The 22,049-nt window shown below is 42.1% G+C and overlaps 2 protein-coding genes across 5 annotated transcripts in view; one reads left to right on the top strand and one right to left on the bottom strand.

The window, feature by feature from the left end:
• LOC309608046 (uncharacterized protein) overlaps positions 1 to 22,049 on the bottom strand; it is a 31,609-nt gene that overhangs the window by 1,998 nt on the left and 7,562 nt on the right. The window contains exons 2-4 of the mRNA XM_082347272.1: positions 15,461 to 15,675; positions 13,834 to 14,015; positions 11,966 to 12,231 (exon numbers count right to left, since the gene is read on the bottom strand). Coding sequence (XP_082203398.1) covers positions 11,966 to 12,231; positions 13,834 to 14,015; positions 15,461 to 15,675 — 663 coding nt within the window. The remainder of the gene's footprint in view (positions 1 to 11,965; positions 12,232 to 13,833; positions 14,016 to 15,460; positions 15,676 to 22,049) is intronic.
• HFE (homeostatic iron regulator) lies at positions 6,645 to 18,800 on the top strand. Of its 4 annotated transcripts, none has more exons than XM_082345638.1 (6): positions 9,637 to 9,971; positions 13,787 to 14,050; positions 14,235 to 14,534; positions 15,370 to 15,645; positions 15,778 to 15,891; positions 16,855 to 18,800. In XM_082345638.1, exons 1-6 carry the CDS (start codon positions 9,896 to 9,898, stop codon positions 16,893 to 16,895), a joined length of 1,071 nt encoding a protein of 356 aa, XP_082201764.1. In that variant the 5' UTR covers positions 9,637 to 9,895; the 3' UTR covers positions 16,896 to 18,800. The 4 variants fall into 4 exon arrangements, with proteins under 4 accessions (XP_082201767.1, XP_082201766.1, XP_082201764.1 ...); XM_082345639.1 differs by lacking the exon at positions 9,637 to 9,971 and adding an exon at positions 12,466 to 12,568; XM_082345640.1 differs by lacking the exon at positions 15,778 to 15,891 and having other exon boundaries at positions 9,609 to 9,971.

Here is a 22,049-nt window from a genome sequence, read left to right as displayed (position 1 = left end):
CCATTTATTTTTTCCGCAACCACAAAGACTACTCGTCCAGTCGTCCCCAACTCCCCCAACTCCTAGGGAAGTCCTGGGCAGTCGGAGACCACTTTCTGTTTTTCTTCTAAATTACCTGTTCGCTCCTTTGCCCCTGAAAGTTCTTTTTCTCAGGGGTGGTTGGGCACATGCTTCCCTTCTTTTGGAGCCAAAAACGAAATGGTTTCCACCTAAATTTTCACCATAATTCTGTTTCTTCGCAAGGGAAGTAACACAGGTCCTCTGTGAATTCTTCGTACAGACCCACAGGAACTGTGGACTGGGACCAGTCCAAAGCAGTTAGGGCGGGATGGGAGGGGGTTCGTAAGCCTTGTGGGGGGGGGGTCCTGGATGATGGGGGGTTAGAGACTTAAATCTTTGATTTGAAGACATTGAAACTCTATCAAATCCCTCTTTTCATAGATGGGGGCGGGGCACTCTTCTCACTTCTCCAAAGGCGAGAAATTGGGCTGTTTTTTAAAAGCTCTCAGGTTTCCCTCTGGGTTGTGCAAGACAGGGGGTCTGGCCCTCAAGAATACGGATAATGAGGGAAGAAAGGAGACCCCCTAAGCCTGCAAATAACCCCCAAATAGACTTGGCAGCTAGGGACGTGTAGATGATCTGTTTTCAGAGAAAACAAGCATTTATTTATTTATTTTTGCATGCTGCAATAAAGATGAATTTCAGCACATGAAAATTCTAGGTTACTTCCAGTAACAATATCTAACACATGTCGTGGTACAGGACACTCTCTAGCTGGGAACCCAAAGATACAGATGGAAATAAAGCAACTGACTTCAACAAGATACACTTTTGACTTTTAAGATGAAGTATAGATTTGAAACAGAAATCATGAAATGGCAAAATTTTAACAGAAATAGAGGAAAAGTACTAGAACAAATAAATTATTATGCCACTTTTTGCTGATAAGCTCACCTCTTATCCCCTCTAAAGCCGGCCATATGTATTCTATTCTAAAGCTCCCTTTACTACTACTACATCTAGATGAAAATATGTACTAAAGATGTCAGTCTTAGATGTGATAGTCAAAAGGGGTTATACAAATTAAGTTCAGTGATGAATGAAAAATGAGGTATCTTCTTTTAGACTAAGGATAACCCCATGGTTTCACTGAATAACATTCATTCAACATTTGGAAACTATGTCTACTACTGGTCATGTCCTCTGGGAATTAACAGCCTAATAAGATTAGTGATGGATGAATTAGCAACCACAGAAAATCGCTTTAGACCTGCCATCCATCAGTGTGACTTTGGGCATAGGAATTGTAAGAAATCATTGAAAGTGTATGAACAACTAAAGCACCTTCGTCACACTAATATGTTTTGGTAAAAAAAAAAATAAGAACATGCCATTTTGTTCTGATTCTATGTGCAATGAGCCCCCTCTTCATCTGAAACTCAGCTAAGTATGCATAACCACCAGGAAAAGAGCTGTGTGGAGTCTTGATTACCAGGTCACTGAACCTCCCTTCACTATAAATTGGTGTCCCTTTTTACAAATCAGCAGCATGTAAATTTGATTACTGTAATTCAGTTTTCTGATATGACCACTCAGTTTAAATCAATCAAATCACATCTCTCTATATGCAAATCTGAAGTCCAGAACCAGCCACCAGCCACTCAAATTCTTGCTCTCAACCTCCTGGCTACATAGTAGAGACTGGAAGGCAGAACAACAAGCAGCCCTTCTCTAGAGCCCTGTAACTTGTGCTGAGAAAAGTCAAAAACAAAGCAAAGATATTTCTTCATGTCTTTTCAAGCTGTAGTAGAGAATTCTCCACAAGTCCACTTGTGCTTCATCTAATGCTCTAAGGCCATGCTATACAGTAAAATAGAATGTGAGTCATACACGTAATTTTAAGCTTTCTAGTAGTCACAATGAAAAAATAAGAAGAAATAAGTGAATCTAATTTTAATAATATATTTTACTTAACTCTGTATATCCAAACTACTATCACTTCAACATGTAATCGATATTTAAAAAAAAAGACAGTTTCTATTCTTTTTTTCATATGGTAAGTCTTCAAAGTCTGGTGTGTATTTTACATTTGTAAAATTTCAGACTAGCCACATTACAAGTGCTCAATGACCACACGTGACTAATAGCTGTCATACTGAACAGCACGCTGTCCACTATGACTTAATATTTCCTTTTCGATTGGGCTCAGAGTACGCAAAATTATACGTTTACTTGTAGAAGATTGATACATTAATAAAGGTTTTGTTCAGTATAGATGCAAGTGAATTCTTTCTGGTAGAAAAGATAACCCTAAAAGTTATGATTGTATTGCCTAATAGGACATTAAACAATTTTGTATCTGATTTTTCAGCCTCCCAGCATTCTTTCTTGCCCTGACTGAATACATATTTCATTCTCCTGTATCCTGCTTTGACCTAACTTTGTCATTCTGCTTGCTCCGTCATTAATACTGAAATCATTCTCTGACCCATGCACAAGCTCACTATACACAGTACTTGTATGAGAGTCATGTTTTGAAAATTATACTTTGACACTTGGTTATTCAGTTTGTCCTACAAACTCTGAATCAGAATCTCTAGAAACCGTTCTAAAAAATTGGAAGATACAAGATTTTTTGACCATGAGCTATAAAGCCACCTTAGATCTTGTAGATGTCCCATGAAGTCTCAGGCTTTGAAATAAGATTGAACAAACCTGTGAGCAACAAAAGACCTACTAAAATTAGCTCCAGGGAAAATTCAGATTAAGGGTGTGGTCTGCCCACTCAAAATTGATGGTGTCAAGATAGCCAGCAATAAACTGAGGACAAAGTTAAATGTTGCCATGCAATAAATTGCGTATTCTTGTATTTACACACATCCTAAATATTATGGGTTGGCTAATTTTGTTTCATGTTCTTCGGGTCAGGAAAGCTGGTGGACAAAGTTAAAGATGCAGAGCAGAATGTCAAGCCTAAATGGAGCTGGAGAGAGAGAGAGAGAGACTCAAACAGCAAGACACACTCAAAGGAGAGTGAGAGGAGTTGTTGGGACAGGTGTATGGATCAGGGGCTGGCAACTGATTTTTCTTTCACTTCCTCCTTCTACCATGCCAGAAGAGTGTTCTGTCTGTTCGTTATAGGCCCCAACTGGAAGTTATTAAAACCTGTTTTTTCCTGACTCGCCAAGGAAACTTTCGGTTGAGACTAAAGTTTCTGTATCTTATTCCCTGACACACTCTCAAAATACACTGCGGAAACCAACACAGAATATAGTAGTAAAGCACATAGTGGGAGCTCAGTTAATACATAGGGAGTATTACAAAAGGAACAGTACATTGCAAAACATTTGGAACTGCTATTAGAAGCACATAAGTGACACAAGAAACTAGGGCATTAATAGCCACCTTATTTTTCAAGCTTGTTTTCAAATGATTTTAAGTGGTTTCAAAAATGAAACCTACCTTCAAAAGAAAAGGATTTGTCAATAGCAAGAAGATATACATTTTTACACTTTCTCAGTTTAGGCCGCTAATGAAGGCAATTATAAAGCATAAGATGAAAACATATATTAGGCAATAGCCTTAATCAGAATAAATATATGGCTTTACACGATGACTATTTTGGAGGAAACAGGGGCATACAAATTTTGGTAGATTTGTTAGGACATGTTATTGCTTTTTATTTCCTAGCTCATCACTATGCCATGCATAAGCTTTTCACATATGCTTACTGAGCACTTGTTAAGCAAAGGACACCAGGAGGTAACAAAAGCAAAGATAAACCAAGCGAAGTGTCTCCTCTTAAGGAATTATACGTTTTGAGACTGACACAGATAAGTATAATTATCATACAGTGTGATAAATCTGATAAGAAAGACACAAACCACTGAGAGAACAAAAGTATGAAAACCAAAAATGTTCATGTGCTGCTTAAACATTTGCCTTCAAGTACTTACCAATCCAATTGGGAAATTAAGACATCAGAGAACAGGCTAGAAGAGTGGTTCTCAAAATTCAGATTTCAGGACCCCTTCACATTTCTAAAAATTAGTAGCCCCCCGGTAAGTTTTGTTAATGTAAGTTACATATATATGTAGATATTTACTACTTTAGAAATTAAAACTGAGTATTAAATTTAATAATCACATGTATATGATGTTTACTACCTATAAAATTAATTATATCTATTCATAATTATATATAACAAACAGCATATAATATATTCATTTACATTATATAGATTTGTACATAAAATGTATAGCACATAATACTATATATACTATATAGAGATTTATATGTAAAATATGTAGTAGTATAAATATATAATATTAAATACATACTACTATATATTACATATAAATCTCTACATAGTATGTATATTTTATATATACTATATACGCTATATATAGACTTGGATATGAAATCTATAATATGTAATACTATATATATAATATTATGTATTATAAATGTAAATGATAGAAGGTCAACTCAGGAAAGTTCCTCATTCCCTAGCCCATTCAAAATCCTGGCAGCCCCAGGCTAATCTGAGACTTGTAAGGCTGCCTGAAGGTTGGGAACACAGCTGAGTTGTTAGTGCAAAAGAGCGGAAGGCAAGACAGCAGCTTTGGAGCCAGAACACTCATTTCCTCCTCTGTAACACTCCCCACTGCTCCCTCGCCCCAGGAATATAGTGAAGATTGAATTAGATAATGTGCGTACAGTTCCTGGGATTGGACGGAGCACACAGTAGCCTCTTATTTGAGGTTTATTTCCACTACATCCTTGTACCATGGGAGTCTCCTGTCTTGGGGTGACCCTGAGAGAGTTGATACTCTCCTTCATTTGGAGGAGTGGGTAAGAGTAGAGCAAGCCCAACAAGCTGGTTCTCTCTTTCCAATTATGTATGCTTCCCCTGGCAGCTTCTGAAAGGTCACCAGACCTAGGAACTAACCCAAGGAAGACCTCAAGAAGAGATTCTAATAAGAAGAGAAGAAGCTTGCCCATTAGAGATGGGAGATGTGTGTGTGTATGTGTACTGGGGAGTGAGAGGAGAGAACATAATCAAGGACGAACACTGTCACTCAGAATCTACCCCCTGCATTGCTGTCCTTGGAGCTCACTCCTTGACCAAAACTCAAAAGGAAAAGATTATGATGACATTCACATAGTCACCTCCTCCCTGCATTCTGCATCCTAAGTGTGTGCATACTTCCAACAGCAGACAGGCATAGCTGTCAGGGAGAACCGTGTGTTGTCAATACAGAAGAGGGACCAAGGTATCCCATCACCCTGCATTTTTTACTACTGAACTCACCTAAACCTTCTTAAGTTAAACAAAATTTCTGGCTGGGACCAAATCCTTACAATGTTAGCTTACCTAAGATTTTGTAGCTATGCTTCAGTTAATACATAGATTTCTTACACTTTTCATGGTTAATGATAGTAGCACTTATATTTTCCTCTTAATTTTATAAAATAGTCCAGGAAAAATACAGATGTGGCATAGTATATTTATCAAAAGGACTGGCTCAGAAGCTGGAATGCCTGAGTTCAAACTCAACTTTGCCATTAGATAATTTTATTACCTTCTCTATGCCTCAGTTTTCTCATCTATAAAGTGGCAATAGTTGTACTTGTTTTATAGGTTGCTATGAGAATTAATGAGTTAATGTTTATACAGTTCTAAGAATAGTACCTGCCATGTTGTAAGTACAAATTTTTGTATACATATTTTAAAAATTATTTTAAAAGTTATACATACATTCTTATAAACACAACACCATTCTGTAACTGTTGGTTTAAGAGTGTCAATAATACTAATAAAGATAACAGTTAACTGAACACTTTCTATGCACCAGGCATTATATGCACTATTTTCATTCTGTCTTCACCACCATCCTATGACTACCATTACAAGCATTAGCACTTCACCAATAAGGAAATGGAGATTGAGAATTCAGATTTCTCCTAGGAGAGCCCTGCAGACTGATTACAATTCATGTACCCTGAACACACACACACACACACACACACACACACAAATATCAACTGAACTAAAGTCAAAGACCTTTGTTTTTCTATTATAAAGTGTATAAAATTAAAATACTCCCATAACTATTCATTACTTACTAGTCTGTTTAATGAGTTGTAGGCAGAAAGTGTTTTCACCCCTGCAAATAATTCTGCATGAGTATCATACCCTTCCGGTAGAATCAAAGGTGTTTACAACACATCTTGCTGTCTGTTCTGACGGACAGTAGATGGCGATCCCAACCAACCAAAGCTCATTTTGGCGGCTGGCATGTTACAATTTCTCCAGGCCCTTATGTAATTTTTAACCTTTAGTTATAACTTAACACTTTTCTGTCTCTTTTGGTGAACAGAAATTTTTATTCCCATTTGACAGATGGTGATCCTGACACCACTGTGAAGCCCTGAGACTTCAGCAAGTCTATAGCCAGGCAAGGCAAGGCAGGAACAAATTAAGTGGCTTGGACTGACAGTTGTCTAAGTAGTCCAGAAATATCACGCTGGATAATTATTTCATTCCACAAAAAATTAATCCGCACTTTCGATAATCCCATCTGGGTTTAGGGAATAAGGAAGTAAATAAGACAGGCTCTACCCTTATGGTGGAATTTGGAGGATGGGGACCTAGAAAACGATATGGAATAATGGCTGTGGAAAAGGTCAGAGTGGACATGAAAAGGAGGAAACAGTCGACTTTCCCCAGGCATGGAGGTTAGCCATAGTCTTACAAAGGCAACTTTTAAAATACTAAATTATTTTTCTTTCCTTTCTTAAAGTAAAAATGACCACAGTGAGGAGGAAAATGACAGAAGAAAACACTATTGTGCAAAGATAACAACACTGGTACTATCTTGGTTAAGGTATATCAATTATGACAATGGTGATAGTAATAGCAAATTTATTACACACTATGTGCTAATAAGGATAAAAAGGTTTAAAGGGTTTGGGACTTTGCAATGTGCCTAAGATCAATCCAGCACCTTCATTGTAACACACACGCTCCAAACAAAGCCCCAAGAAGTAGACTGCGCTGAAGTGTAGGTTGTGTAAAAGTCCAATTAACAATTTAATAAATGGGTTTGTTTTGGCTTACCCTTCCCTGCCCAAGGGCATTTACAATGTAGGATGTCGTTGGCACCAATAGGCACTAGATGGCGCTCCAAATTAACACTGTCCTTGGTGGACAGCTGATGCTCCTTATAGCCGGACTAAGTCATCAATCATTAACTCTGGGTTGACATATTACCCAGAAGATTTCAAAACTCATTCATATATAGTCTTTTGATGGAAAGAAATGATTATTACCTACAGTTGACAGTGACAGTATTGAGAAGCTGTGAGACTGGAGTAAAGGCCCAGAGCAGTCAAGTACCAAGCTGGCTACCGGGACCTTTGGAGTCAATAATCTTTATAAAGAGAAATAAATTGTCAAATGGACAAGAAACCCATGGTTGATTCATTCACCTCCTCAAGCAATTAATAAGGAGGAGAAGCACAGATAACTACCCTCAAAGTGCATACAGTTTAGAGTAAGGGGGAAAGGTATGGAAAGAGAATGGACAGAAATGTTTTACATCTGGCAGTACAGTGTGGAGTAGAGACTAAAGGAGGATATGGCCAATTTTACCAAATCACGGGGGGTAGAAACAGTCTTGTGCAGAAACCACTTCAACTGTGTCTTAAATGTGAGTAGCAAATTAGGCATAAGAACTCCAAAGACCTAAAGAGACTGCATATGTTTTATCTTTTTAAATTATTATTATTTTGATAGTGAGATAACCACAATACAGGCAATCTGTAAGAGGATACTGACCTATCACCTGGTAGGGAGCAGCATCCTCAGATAAAAAATGTCATTGATAATATTAGTATGATATTAGAATATGTACTAATAATAAACATGGTTTAGCCTTGTTTATTTGCCAGGCACTTGTTGAGGGCTTCATTTATCAATTTTTATTCTTTTTCATTTAATTATAAAAATCATTTTATGAAGTAGCTGTTATTATCACCTCTTTACAAATGAGAAAGTTGAGACGGAGAGTTTCAGTGGCTTTGCAGTATAACTTTGCCTTGAAGATTGATTATAATTTATGTGCCTTTAAAGCACACATATATACTCATCAGAAATGAGATACAATAGGGTAGTTTACAAAAACTCTGATTATACTAAAGTGAGCAAGAGTAGACTTTGTTGTTCTTCTCATCGGTAATGAAAAAAATATATACGACAGTTTTCATTAGAAGATATTAAATATCGAGGACGTTTTCTCCCTTAAAATTTCTAAGGCTCTTGGAAGAGCTGAAAGATAACAATTGACAAAAATAGTCATTGCAATCGCCCCAACTCTTCCCAAATGAAAGAGACATTTATACCATGGTATCTTGTTAGTTCTGATGGCACTCTAAACCAAAACGTACAACATACAGTTTATTCCTAATCTGCCGGTCTGTAATTATTACCTTCTAGGGGTGTCCATATCTGTTAACAGCTGTAAGAGGTCATTCACATAGAGTATCATTTGGTGATCAGAAATTATCCCCATTTCACAGATGAGCAAACTGAGGTTCAGAGAAACTGGAGTAAGGCCATAGTACCGTTAAATCTTTCCCTTTTTGTAGCTCTTTGGAGCTCTCCTCTGCTTGCTAGATGTTATGCTGCCTGATTCATGAGTCATTCAATAAAGCCAATTCAATCTTTAAAATTTACTTTGCTGAATTATGTTTTTTAGCAGCAGCTTAGTGACTGGGTAAGGGGAGAGGGAGGGAGGATGGTGGAATTTGGAGATGATGACTAAACGGTACTAAAATGTTTCATTGTGGATGGGATGACAAATGTTCTAAAATTGATTGTGGTATGGTTGCTCACCTTTATGAATATGCTAAAGCCGTGGAATTTTATACTTTAAATGGGTGAATTGTATGTACGTGAATTATATCTCCATAAAGCTGTTACCAAGAAAAAAAAGTAATTGCACAATCAACCCGCATGTGCTCATCAGCAATATTCAACATTTTCCCCACCCTATTTCATATCCCCACACAGTTAAGAGGCCTTAATTTCCAACTCTGATTTTTTCTGAGATGGCCAAAATTTGCATACATGCTTTAAAAGGTATCACTTATATTTATTAGGCACTTAAAGGTTTCAGGAAAATCAGATATTAATATCCTTTTGAAATTTCTCAGACAGTAGTTCTCAAACTTTGTTGTGTGTATTGGCGGGAAGAGGGGTATTTAAAATCCCATTGCTCTGGTTGCACCATACAGCAATTAAATCAGAGTGTCTGGGGGCTATAGCAGGGCATCAATAGGTTTAACGATTCTCCAGGTGATTCCAATGTGCAGTAGTTTGTGACATATAATTTAACTATATAAATTGTGAAAGATGTTTCGATAGATAGGATCTAATCTGTTAATCTTATGATTTAACTAATTCTGATCAAAGAATAAAATAAAATTTTTATGCAAAAACATCAGGATTGGAAAGTTGAACTTAAAATTTTTGAAAATGTATAATTAAAATTTCAAGTTATTCAATATTTAAATATTTAGATCAGAAAATCGTGAAATATACTTTCCCCAGTCAGCAACATCCTCTCTGGGTTTAAAAACCAGAAGGACAGCTGCGTCACCGAGTGTTTCCCAAGCAGGTACTCTGGATTGCAGGAGAGAGAGTTCAAGTGCAGGAGACCCATTTCTTTTCGCCAGTGGCCCCGGAAAAGGTTCCCACTGTCCAGGAAGTTTCATCTGGGATCCCCGGAGCCTCGGCAATGGCTCCAGGGTGACTTCTTGGGCCACCCCCGTTTCCCCGCCCTACCCAAGCGGCTGAAAAGCGCCAGGACGGACGGTCCGAGCCGGCGAAATGGGCCCGCGAGCCCGGCCGGCGCTTCTCCTCCTGATCCTCCTGCGGACGGTGGCCACGCAGGGGCGATCGCCGCGTGAGTCCGGGGGCTGCGGGCCAGAGAGGGGAGCGGCGGGCGGTGGGGGGGAGGAAAAATCGAAACTAGCTTTTCTTAGCGATTGGGAGCTCGCTAAGCTCGGAACGACTGCTCAGCCCTGTGCGCGGTCCCCTCCCCCAACTTTCCCCGGAGGGGACGTGAGTCACTGGGGTGCAGATGGGGTTACGGGGTCTCTCGCCCCAAGACCTTCACCCCCACCCCCGGCCCGCTCGCTGTCCCTGCTGCTATGAAGTCACGCTCGGAACCACCCACTCCCTCCTCCGACTGTGCCGTGTTTAGATATAAACCTTTTCTCATCGAGGCCAAGCTCGGATTAGGGGTCCTTGGACTCGGATCTCGGTATTCTTGTTTCTACTGGTGGTTGTGTCGTTTTACCCCCGATCATCCCCAAACAGGAAGTTCTTTTCACCAAGGGCGACCTCGGCCGGAGCGCCCCCTCGGTGTTTCCTTCCCCGGGCGCTCTAAGGGTTGGGAGACTTTGGGACGAGCGAACACACGGCGGACCCAGCCGGGTTTCCATTTCAGAACCACTGGCGCTGTGGGTGGGAGGTTCTTGACAGAGGTCGGCCTAGGGACTGACTGACTCTTGGTGATTGTTCTTTTGTCTGGAAAAATAACATATCTGCTGTTTTTGAACTTTTGAACTGAATCTCACAGTTCTCCTTTTCAGCCCTGGTTTGTTGATTTGCAGTGTTAATAGTATTGTATAATTAACCGGCCTTTACTAAAGGATGCCAAAGGAATGGTAATTAACATGTAAGTAATGACCTCAGTTTTAAATCACCTTCAGATCTGTGATCTTGTTTGACTCTACTATGCATTTGGGAGGTAGGAGCTATTCGTATGTTGATTTTACTAGTGGTTAACGACCTCAGGTTAAATCCTTTCCCCAGGTTACAAAGAATTCAGGCAATCTGGTTTTCTGACACTAAATGAAGTATCACTGGTTCTAATCTTAGCTGGCAGTGTTTGCCCTTACTGTTGTCTGGCACAGCTCTGGACGCTTTATACTTTGTCACGTAGCCTCAGAACCACACTTGGAGGGTAGGTAGTATGTGTATCCACACTTTATAGATGACGAGAATGAGATAAGACTTGCTCACAGGTGGTGACTTTGTTCAATGTTACTCAGGGCTTTTGAGGCAGAGCCCGTGTCTCCGCTTCATAGCTGCGATTCCTAAAAGTCACACTGCATTAGGGGTTGAACCATAACATTTGTTGGACACAAGTCTTCACTGTTCACAAGTATTGAAGGAACACCACCCATGTGTTACGCTGTTCTAGACCCAGGAGAGAGCGGGGAGACTAGTCCTCTGGTGCTTTGCATTCAAATAGACGGTGATGACAATACACAAAAGGATAGAGAGCATCAGGTAATGGGTGCCCTGAAGGCGTGGGACACACAGAGATCAGGGCAGGCCACTCTCCCTGGCTGGGTTTTTTTTTTTTTTTTTTTTTTTTTTTTAATAATGTGAGTTGTTTTTTGTTTTGTTTTTTTTTTAATTTTTATTTATTTATTTATTTTTGGCTGTGTTGGGTCTTCGTTTCTGTGTGAGGGCTTTCTCCGGTTGCGGCAAGTGGTGGCCACTCCTCATCGCGGTGCGCGGGCCTCTCACTATCGTGGCCTCTCTTGTTGCAGAGCACAGGCTCCAGACGCGCAGGCTCAGTAGTTGTGGCTCACGGGCCCAGTTGCTCCGCGGCATGTGGGATCTTCCCAGACCAGGGCTCGAACCCGTGTCCCCTGCATCGGCAGGCAGATTCTCAACCACTGCGCCACCAAGGAAGCCCCCTGGCTGGGTTTGAACAGAGACCTGAAGGAAATAGAGGTGACGCTGCCTGGGAGCAGCGCTTCCCGGACAGGCTGGGGAGACCTGGCAAGGACTTGCAACCTCGGCACTGCTGACATTTTTTTTGTTGTGGGGACTGTCGTGTGCACTGTAGGATGTTTAGCAGCAACCCTGACCTTTACTCACTGGATGTTAGTACACTCCCCAGCTGTGACAACCGAAAATGTGCCCAGACATTGCCAGATGTCCCTTAAGAGACGGAAGGTCCTGGTTGAAGAAAGAGCAAGGGCGCCGGTGCAGCAGGAGCGCAGGAGCCGGAGGCCTAGGATAGGCAATGGGCTCAGCAGAGGAGCTGCGGGCGAGTCTCCTGGGGCCTCACAGGCTACAGTGTGGATTCCAGCCCAGGAGTGATGTGATCGAGCACAGCTGTTGAAAAGATTGCTCCAGCTGCTCTGTGGAAAGCGTAGTGAAGGGGGCAACGATAAAAACAGGGCAAGCAGACAGGCAGGAGTTGATGGACTGGACCGGTGGGAGCGGAAGTGGTGGTGAGAAACGGTTGTATTCTGGATCTATTTTGAAGGAAGTTGCTGAGGGATCTATGAAGGATCACATGACAGACAAAGTCGAAGGTGCCTCTGTTATTATTTTATTTTATTTTTATTTTTATTTTATCGGCCTGAGCAACAGGGGGATAGGTGATGCCATTTCTGAGATGGTGAAGGCAGAAGAAAGAGCATTTTGGGGGAAATCAAGAGCCTGGTTTTGGACTTGCTCAAGTTTGAGATTCCAGTGAGTCATCCAACTGGTGGTATCATGTAGGCAGTTGGAGTGTAAGAGTCTAGAGTTCATGGCCAGAGACAAAAATCTAGAAGTCAGCATTTGGTCACCCAACAAGTATGTATTAAGCATGTACTACGTGCCAGACACTGTTCTAGGCATTGTGGATACATCCCTGAACTCCCTCATTCTAGAATTGAGGGGAGGTGTAAGGAAGCTCTCACCTGCCCAGAGATCTGTCCTCTTGGGCTTACTGGGGTTTTTCTATATTTGCATTTGATTTGGAACTGTTTTGTTGCTGAAAAGCTGCCCTGAGCTGTTTATCAGCACATCTTCCAGCATTTGACAGGAAACATTTACAGGCAGACCTCAGAAATATTGTGGGTTCGGTTTCAGACCACCACAATAAAGGGAATGTCACAGTAAAGCTACTCACATGAAGTTTTTGGTTTCCCAGTACATATTCAAATTATGTTTACTACACTGTATTCTATTAAGTGTGCAATAGCATTGTCTTAAAAAAACAACATACATACCTTAATTTAAAAGTACTTTATTGCTGAGAAACGCTAACCATCATGTGAGCCTTCAGAGAGGCAAAATCTTTTTATAATAGTAACATCAGAGATCACTGATCACAGATCACCATAACAAATATAATAATAATGAAAAAGCTGGAAATCTTGCGAGAATTACCAAAATGTGACACAGAGACATGAAGTGAGCAAAGGCTGTTGGGAAAGTGGTGCTGATAGACTTGCTTGACTCAGGGTTGCCACAAACCTTCAATTTGTAAAAAACACATTAGCTGCAAAGTGCAATAAAACGAAATCTGCCTGTACACAGTAAAGCATTTAGAGATGGAAGTAGTGATAAAAACCAACAATAATTCCTCTGGACTTGGATCTAATTGGCTCTGAGCACTAACTCTTGATCTCAACTGCCCTAGCTAGACAGACCTTGGGATTTTCTAGAGTCTGTTGGGTCCAAAGGAGGCTGCTGTAATCGTGACTACTGGGGCAGAGGCTGGGGCCTGCAATGGGGTGGCAGGCACACGTGGCAGATGGGCACAAGGGGAGAGCAGACGAGAGGGGCATGCGGAGGGAAGGCAGGCACCGCATGTCACTTTCACAGGGTGGGACCAGACACAGCTGGTACCAGTTGATTCAGAAGGTCTGCCTCCCAGTTCCCCAGGCAGCCCACAGAGAAGGCCTGTCGCCCTCTCCCCAGGGTCACACTCCCTGCGCTTCCTCTTCATGGGTGCCTCCGAGCCAGACCTTGGGCTGCCCCTGTTTGAGGCCTTGGGCTACGTGGACGACCAGCTGTTCGTGTCCTACGATCACGAGAGTCGCCGTGTAGAGCCTCGTGCCCCGTGGCTCTGGGGCAGGGCCACCAGCCAGCTGTGGCTGCAGCTGAGCCAGAGCCTGAAAGGCTGGGATCACATGTTCATCGTGGACTTCTGGACCATCATGGACAACCACAACCAAAGCAAGGGTACGTGGAGAGCACGCCTCGCCTTCCCGAGGTGGGCGGAGTGTGTCCCTGCCTCAGGGATGCATCTTGAGGGAGAGAACTGGCTATTTGAGATCCGGGGGCAGGGAAGAGGGCAGGAGTTTGATTCCTGAGGTCACTGGGTCCCTGTAATGGCGAAAACAGGGGCCTGCTCCTTTGGTTTCAGTAACGAAGCTGAGAGTGCTGCCAGAGTCCCACACCCTGCAGGTGATCCTGGGCTGTGAGGTGCAAGAGGACAACAGCACCAGAGGGTTCTGGAAGTACGGGTACGATGGGCAGGACCATCTTGAATTCCACCCTGAGACGCTGGATTGGAGAGCAGCAGAGCCCAGGGCTCGGACCACCAAGCTGGAGTGGGAAGTGAACAAGATTCGGGCCAAGCAGAACAGGGCCTACCTCGAGCGGGACTGCCCAGAGCAGCTGCGGCGCTTGCTGGAGCTGGGGAGAGGGGCCCTGGGCCAGCAAGGTACGGCGGGAGCGCCCTCTGCCCCTCTCGTGAGGGAGGGGAGGCGGATGCAGGTCATGGGATCCCCGGCTGGCTTTTCAGAGACGGTCGAGGTTGTGTAAGTCTCTGGGAGAGTAATGAGGTCTGAGTTTCCACCCTGAGGTCTCCAGCTCTGAGGTCTCCACTTTACAATTGAGATGTATCATCCAGCCATGAGTCATGGTGTTCATTTTTTTCCATGCACGTAGCTAAAGAAGAAGTAACTGTGATTTTTCTCTTGATTTAACCAAGACCGCTATGTATATTTATAACTTTTAGGAATTCAGAGATGCCAATTATCACATGAATACCAAGGCAAGAGATGAATACCAAGGAGCCAACCGGTCAGAGTAGCAGAATCTTGGAGGGTAAAGGTTACGTTCACAGAACATGGCAGTAGTCACGTAGGCTGCCTATCTTACAAGGCCCCTTCTTACAAGAATACTTACTGGGTTGAACCAGGTGAAATTACCAGTAGTACATATTCAATCACTTTTGAGCCTCACAGGGGCAATTTCATCTGATTCCACTTAATGTATTAACAAAGAACGTAAGACATGGGCAACAGGTATGCATATTTACATGTGGGACCGGAGAACAGGCTGATATGACTGTGACTGTTCTCCATGTGACACCACATCAGAACCCAATCGTAGAACATGTTTTAGGGCACAAAATGGTGTGTCTCTCCTACAACTTGCTCTATCTGCACAGGGAAACTCCTTCCTCCAACCTGTAGAGAAAGTGAAGTGAAAGTTCTGGTCTTCCTGGCGTGGGTAGGAATCCCCCCTCCAGATCCTCCCTCCTTCCTGTTCAGCGCTTCCTTTGGTGAAAGTGACTCATCACGTGGCCTCTGCAGTGACCACTCTACGGTGTCAGGCTCTGAACTTCTACCCCCAGGACATCACCATGAGGTGGTTGAAGGACAGGCAGCCACTGGATGCCAAGGACGTTGAGCCTGAGGACGTGCTGCCCAACGGGGACGGAACCTACCAGGGCTGGGTGGCTTTGGCCGTGCTCCCTGGGGAAGAGCAGAGATACAGCTGCCAGGTGGAACACCCAGGCCTGGATCAGCCCCTCACTGCCACCTGGGGTACGGATGAGAGCCAGGGGCTGAGAAAACCTGGTGTGGGTGCGATGGGAGTGGTCAACAGGGCAGTGAGGGGAGGGTTGGCTCTGGGATGGGGCAGTGATCATGGGCTTTCCCTTGCTTTTGCTATTTTAGAGCCCTCGCTGTCTGGCACCCTGGTCACTGGAATCATCAGTGGAATTGCTGTCTGTATCATCCTCTTCCTGATTGGAATTTTGTTCAGAATCTTGAGGAGAAGGCAGGCTTCCAGTGAGTAGGAAGAAGGAGGAAGCCTCTTAGCATCTCTGCCCCCAGGACACACTGACCCTCCTGCAGGAAGTGGAGCAGGGGGAGGGCAAAGGGGAGTTGGCATCCATGAGAAGCCTTCTCATCTCTCTTTCTCTGGGAGCCCTGGCAAATCCCTGGGAGCAGGAATTAATGATTTCCCTCAGAATGAAAGCTCCTAATTCAACAGACATCTTTTGAACGCCTCTTATTTTGCAAGGTGCTGTTTTAGGTAGTGCAGGTGCTTTGAGGTTAAGTCACCTTTGCTATCTCAGAACCCAGGTCTAGTAAGGAATGAAATCCATGACAGGTAAATGCAGTTAAAGACCCCCAAAGATCCTAAGGCAGATATGAAGCAAATGCTCTGGGGTGTCAAGGGAAGGGATGACCACGTTCATCTGGGGATCAAGAAAGGCTTCTGGATCTTGAAGAAGTAAGATTTCTTTAGGTGAGGTTGAGGACGAGGGGAAGTCAATGCAGATGAAGCAACCGTGCAAGTGGGAGAGTGTGAGGCATGCTGGGAGGTGAGAAATTATTATCAATTTGACCCTTGACTTTACGTACTTTTCAGTCTGCATTTCTACTCCCTGAACATTGGTGGTGCAGGGGAAAGAGGGGCAGACAGAAGCCAACTCCTGTAGAGCCCTGGGGGCCTTTGGGATGTTATGTTATGAGCACTGGAGGGGCGGCGATCAATGCAAGGACTTAAATAAGCAAGGAGGGACCCAGTCTCCTCGATATGGAGAGTGAGTTGTTAGGAGGTGAGATGGGAGACAAGGAGACCAGTTAGGAAGCTATTCAGCAATTCCAGATGAGAGATAATGGTGCCTGAAATCCAGGAGTTCCTTGGGAAGGGGGTGGTAAGAGCTGACATGAGTGGCCGGGGAGGGGAGGAGGCAAGAGGATCGCAGGTCTGTGATGCTTCTTTCCTGGATCTTGTCTTTACAGGAGGAGCCGCAGGGGACTATGTCTTAGCCGAATGTGAATGAAGTGCAGCCTGCAGACTCCTTGTGGGGAAAGAGAGGGTGCACTTGAAGCGTTCTTCATGTTTCCGGACAGCTGGACCTAAGAAATAGGAACTGTCTCAGGAACTCTCTGCTCTTAGCCTTCCCCGTTCACTGTCAAAACGTTCCCCATCTAGGTTTCTGAGTTCCTGCTTGTTAAAGGGCCCCAGTTGTGACCTCTCCCCGAGAACTGGTTCTCCTGAATCCCAAGCTGCATCTAGAGCCTGCCTTCATTTCCTGCATCACCTCAGACTCCATACACCTACGTCATCTCATCTCCTAACGGTGGAATGAGGCTCCTTAAATTTGGGGGGACTTGTGATTCCTTTAAACATCTGAGAATAGCTTTGAACCTTCTCCTCGGGACATACACTCTAATACCCCTACCAGAATTTGACACACACATCCAGGCATTTCCTGGACCCACTCAAGTTTCCTTTTAACCCTCTCTCTGTTATGCAAGAACTCACTTGTCTCCAAGCCCCGTGGTCTCTTCCATCAGAGGGAGACCTGGACCTTTGTACAGCGTGAAGGTTGTGCACTGTACAACCCGAGGAGGCACCTTTCCCAGAAGAGGCATCATGGATGTTTGTGCGCATTATGATAGTCGTCCCGAAAATGGGTGGGAAGTGTGTTGAGGAGGGAATGTCTTTTTCTAATTTGCACGAAGGTGCCATGTAGGTTTCCTTAGGTTAATGATACCCGCACTTACAATGCCAGACTTGAAGTAGCACAGGATTTGATCTCTGCTCACACCCTCTCCTTGTTCTGACAATGAAAATGATAATTAAGATGATGACGATAATGCTAAGGTGGCTGACACTTATTTATAAAGCTCTTCCTTGGTGCCAGACTTAGTTCTGAGCACCTACTTACATACATTATCTCAATAGTTCTTTGATGTAAGTACTATTATCCTCTTTTTTTTTTTAAGATGAAGAAAGTGAAATAAAAAATGGAGTATCTCACAGCTTGCCAGGGACAGAGACAGGTCTCAAACTCAGTCAATCTGGCTCTTTGATCCAGCTCTTTGGCGCTGCATTCAGATGGTTAGATGCCTGGAGTAAATGGGGAAGGAAGGAGATGGCTGTGGAGATAGCTCTTCTCTTGTCTCATTGTCTATATTCTCGGTGAGCTCGACCCAAATGAAGGGAAAAAGCAGCAGAAAACAATATCAGCCCTGTTTCCTTTCAAAGTCCCTAAGGGAAGAACCCTGGAATGTGACGCCTGTTGCCACCACCGGCCAGCTCTATCTGGCATCACTCATGGGACTGTGAGTGGGGGTGTCAATTAGTTACTGTGTTGGACCTCACAGTGTCCTGCTCCAATCAGGATCACCAGGGTGGAGGCATTTCCCTCCAAAAACTGGAGCAACTTCTCTCATATTAAAGATGGAAAACTAGAAGCCACCAAGTGGTCTTGGTCAGCACCAAGATGCTGACCCCAGCATCTTCCTGGGGTCCTTGAGAGTCTGGTTCTCATCCCCAGCTGTGCACGTTCAAAAAATTAATCTAACCAGGTCACTCAGGAATTCGTCGATTCTGGGAAAATAATTTGTCTGACCATATTCAAAAGAGTACTAATATATACACGCAGGAAACTTGTGTTTACTTTGTGCTGCCACGTGTATTTGGCGGCATAACTGTGAACAAGGCTTTCTGTCTTGGAGGGCAGCTGCCTCAGACCAAATACAGCTCAAAAGTTTGTTTGGTAGATATTGAACTCGGGCAAAGAGATCTCAACTATTTTTTTAAACTTTTCTTTTTTTGCAGTTCCCAAAGTTAAGTGGATAAAAGTATATAGGATTTGTGCTTACTACAGAAAAGTTGAAAATGAATTAAATTGAAACTATTATTCCATTAGCCAGTAATAAAGTCTATTAAAAATTTGCATATTTCCTCTCACTATTATTGCTATATTAAAATATATAAAATTAGTAGATACATATATTTTAATAAATGCATAATTCATTGTGTTGTGTACTGCATGGTTTTCCTGATGTATTTGTCCATCTTATGTATATACTTAATTGACTTAATCATCACGTTATTTTGGGGACATTTTACTGCTTCTAATTTTTTAATGTTTTGTTTCATGGAATATTTTCATTAAACCATGGTAACTGAATTAATTGTTTTTCTTCACACTAGACACATTACCATCTAAGCTGTAACACATTGGTCATTTTACCTCCAAACCATGGTGGAAGCACACTGACAAATTCTTTCTCCTTAAACATCATCCTATACTCAAATCAGACTGCCAAAAAGCTTCCTGGCTCATACTGAGCTTCCTACCTCATTAAGGATATGTTACAATTAATTAGGCAACCTTTGTCTTATATTGGTTTTGTTTCACACAGGCCAAAATTTCAAGAAACATTCTACTCTTCACAGTAATACACATTTATTAACAGTTGGCAACTGTGGCCTGCTAATTTTTTTTTTAATAACCGTAGTTATAAATCTCCATTTTCTTTCAGTGTTTCTTAGCTTAACTTTTCTGGCCTTGTTCATCAATTCTTAAGGTCAACTACATTTGAAAAGTCAGATTTAAAAATCTGTACATTTAAAAATCTGTATCTTATTTTGCCTCTGGCAAAACCATTTACAAGGGTGGTAGTAAGGAGAAGCGCGCCATCTGGTGGCCAAAAATGTCACAGTGGTCTTTCGACTGTGGGGTGGGGGGCGGGGGTTCCTCAGGGGGAAAGAATAAACAAGGGGTGGGGCGCTGGGGATCACTTTTGGAGAAAAGCCCCTGAAAATTTGAGAGAGCAAAGCTGAAACTATTCACCAGCTATTTGAATCGCTGGAATCACAGGGCAATGTTGAGCTACCTGAACTGGGAACAGAACAGAAGGAAAACGAACAAACCTGGTGATCTTTGAGGCAATCTGCCAGCAGTTGGTTAAGGCTGCTGGGCGGTACAGGCAAAACTTCGGCTTAAGTTATAATAATATAGTCTTAGAGTACCGTGTACTTGATACATTCTTCAGGTACACACACACTTAAAAACAAAAGACCTTCTCTAAAATGCTGCAAGGTTCTTATAAGCTACACACTCTAATAATAACTAGAATTTTAAAATGCATGACTTTAACCATGGAAGATTTTCACATGCGTGGAGTGATATTTTTAATTTTGATTTCTTTCTGTGGACTTTGGGTCATCATTTTTTCTTCTCCCTTTTTGAATCAGTGATTAACATGTAGAATATTAATACAAGTATTAAATCATTTCATGTGACAATTTGATTAAAAAGCCTGGGTTGCCTTGACATCCTGCGTGCATTTATTACTTGGCCTGGCATGCATGCTGGTATCTCACATATGCTGATTCTGAGTAATTCTCTAAGGTGTTTACTCATGTGTACGAGAGATACATATGATGTGTTTTAAGCAGATGCTTCTGTAGCTTCTATTTCTTGGCTGAATGAATTTTCATTCTCAGAAAAGTCTTCTTAGGCTTAAATATTTTCTAAAACGAATTTTTTTTCAGCTAATAATTATCGAGTACTTACTAGATGTCAGGCCCTGTTCTAAATATTAATTCTTTGGAAGAATCCTGTGAGGTAGAAACTCTTCTTATTCTGCTACCTTTATTTTGCTGTATGGAAACCAAGGCACAGAGAGGTTGGTTAACTTGCTGAAGGTTACACAGCTGGAAGATGATTGTGTTGACTTTTTTCCCAGCTAGCCTGGCTCAGATTCATAGCCACTACACAATCCCTCTCTCTGAATCAAGAAAACGTGTGGCTGGCATTGTTGCATCTTTTTAGGATACTCCTTTGAGTATCCATTCTGCTGCCTAGTGGCAGCACCTCTGATTATTTCCTGAGTGAGGAGAGAACCTGTTTTAACATTTCAGAATATACTCTATAATTTTTTCATAAATATTTGAAACATTTGGGATTTTTTTTTTCTGTTCACACACAAAATTCTAACTATCAAATTCACATTTTTATTTATTCTATTTATCATTCAGGGAGGTATTATGGGATGGGTAGCATTGAAGCACCTGTGAATGATTTTTCACCAGATTTGCGTAGAAAGTATTGTAAATAAAGTAATTAAGTAAAAAAAAAAACAAATTCTGGCTTTTGACCGAAAGATTCTAAAATAGAATTTTGGAGCCTTCAGTGCATTTGTGTGTGGAGGGGGAGGTGAGGATAACACCAATATTTGTATAAACTTCAGTGAAAGTCTTGTCAGTTAACCTTACCCTATGAGTTGATGAAATATCCTGGATCTTATTCTGTAAACAGAGTGACCACAATGGCATTTTCATAAGATAGTCAGCAAGCAACTTGGATACTGCCAAAGGAGCTTCACTATGTGTGCAAGAAAGCACCTGTTTTAAACATGGATATAACAGTTAATGATCTTTGCTTTGTGTACTTTTGTGTTCAGTTTTCACCATTAAAAAAAATGCAAAATCCTTTCTTCGGGCTTTGTGTGTGTGATTAAGGAAGTATTCAATGGAATTTTGAAAATCAGATTTAACTACAAACATGTTTATAAAAATTTTGAAGCAAATGTTTAAGAAAGGATACTGTTAGAAATTCTCTTTCCAAATAACATTTTCTTTAGTAGGTCAAAATGTATTATGAATATTTAGGGGAGAAAACTCACACAAGGACAGCAGGCCTAGAAAGTGCAAGTGCCAAAAACTTTTAGTAAAAGAGTTTGAACTAAAGAGAAAAAGCAGGGAGTTCCCTGGTGGTCTAATGGTCAGGATTCGGCATTTTCACTGCTGTGGCCCGGGTTCAATCCCTGGATGGGGAACTGAGATCCTGCAAGCCACATGGCACAGCCAAAATTAAAAAATAAAATAAAATAAGGAGAAAAAGCAGGAACGTTTTCCTAGAAGGATAAGGAGAGGAAGTGAGAAAAATATGGAGAGACACAGTATATGTATCTTATGGAACCAAAAACATGCCAGTGGGAATGACAGTTTAATTCAGGAAAAATGAATAAGAAAATAGATCATACCAAAGTAAAGATCAGGTGGCTGAAAAAAGAGAAATGCATTAAAGACTTAGGTGAGAAGGAGATAAATCAGCCAGGGGTCAGAAGAGCTGTCTGCCCCAGACCAGGAGTGGTGTCCCCAAATGCCCAGAGCTAACTACTGTCATGTTATA

The sequence above is a fragment of the Balaenoptera borealis genome, assembly GCF_965194805.1.
Source record: "Balaenoptera borealis genome assembly, chromosome: 12".
NCBI classification, from domain to species: domain Eukaryota; kingdom Metazoa; phylum Chordata; class Mammalia; order Artiodactyla; family Balaenopteridae; genus Balaenoptera; species Balaenoptera borealis.
Note: the sequence above shows the minus strand (reverse complement) of the source record. Positions and strands in the feature narration are given on the sequence as shown.

Excerpts from the sequence above, each read along its gene's own strand:
- HFE (XM_082345638.1), top strand. The coding sequence starts at position 9,896 with ATGGGCCCGCGAGCCCGGCCGGCGCTTCTCCTCCTGATCCTCCTGCGG. Across the intron at positions 9,972-13,786 it reads CACGCAGGGGCGATCGCCGC|GGTCACACTCCCTGCGCTTC; the intron begins GTGAGTCCGGGG and ends CCCTCTCCCCAG. Across the intron at positions 14,535-15,369 it reads AGGGGCCCTGGGCCAGCAAG|CGCTTCCTTTGGTGAAAGTG; the intron begins GTACGGCGGGAG and ends CTTCCTGTTCAG.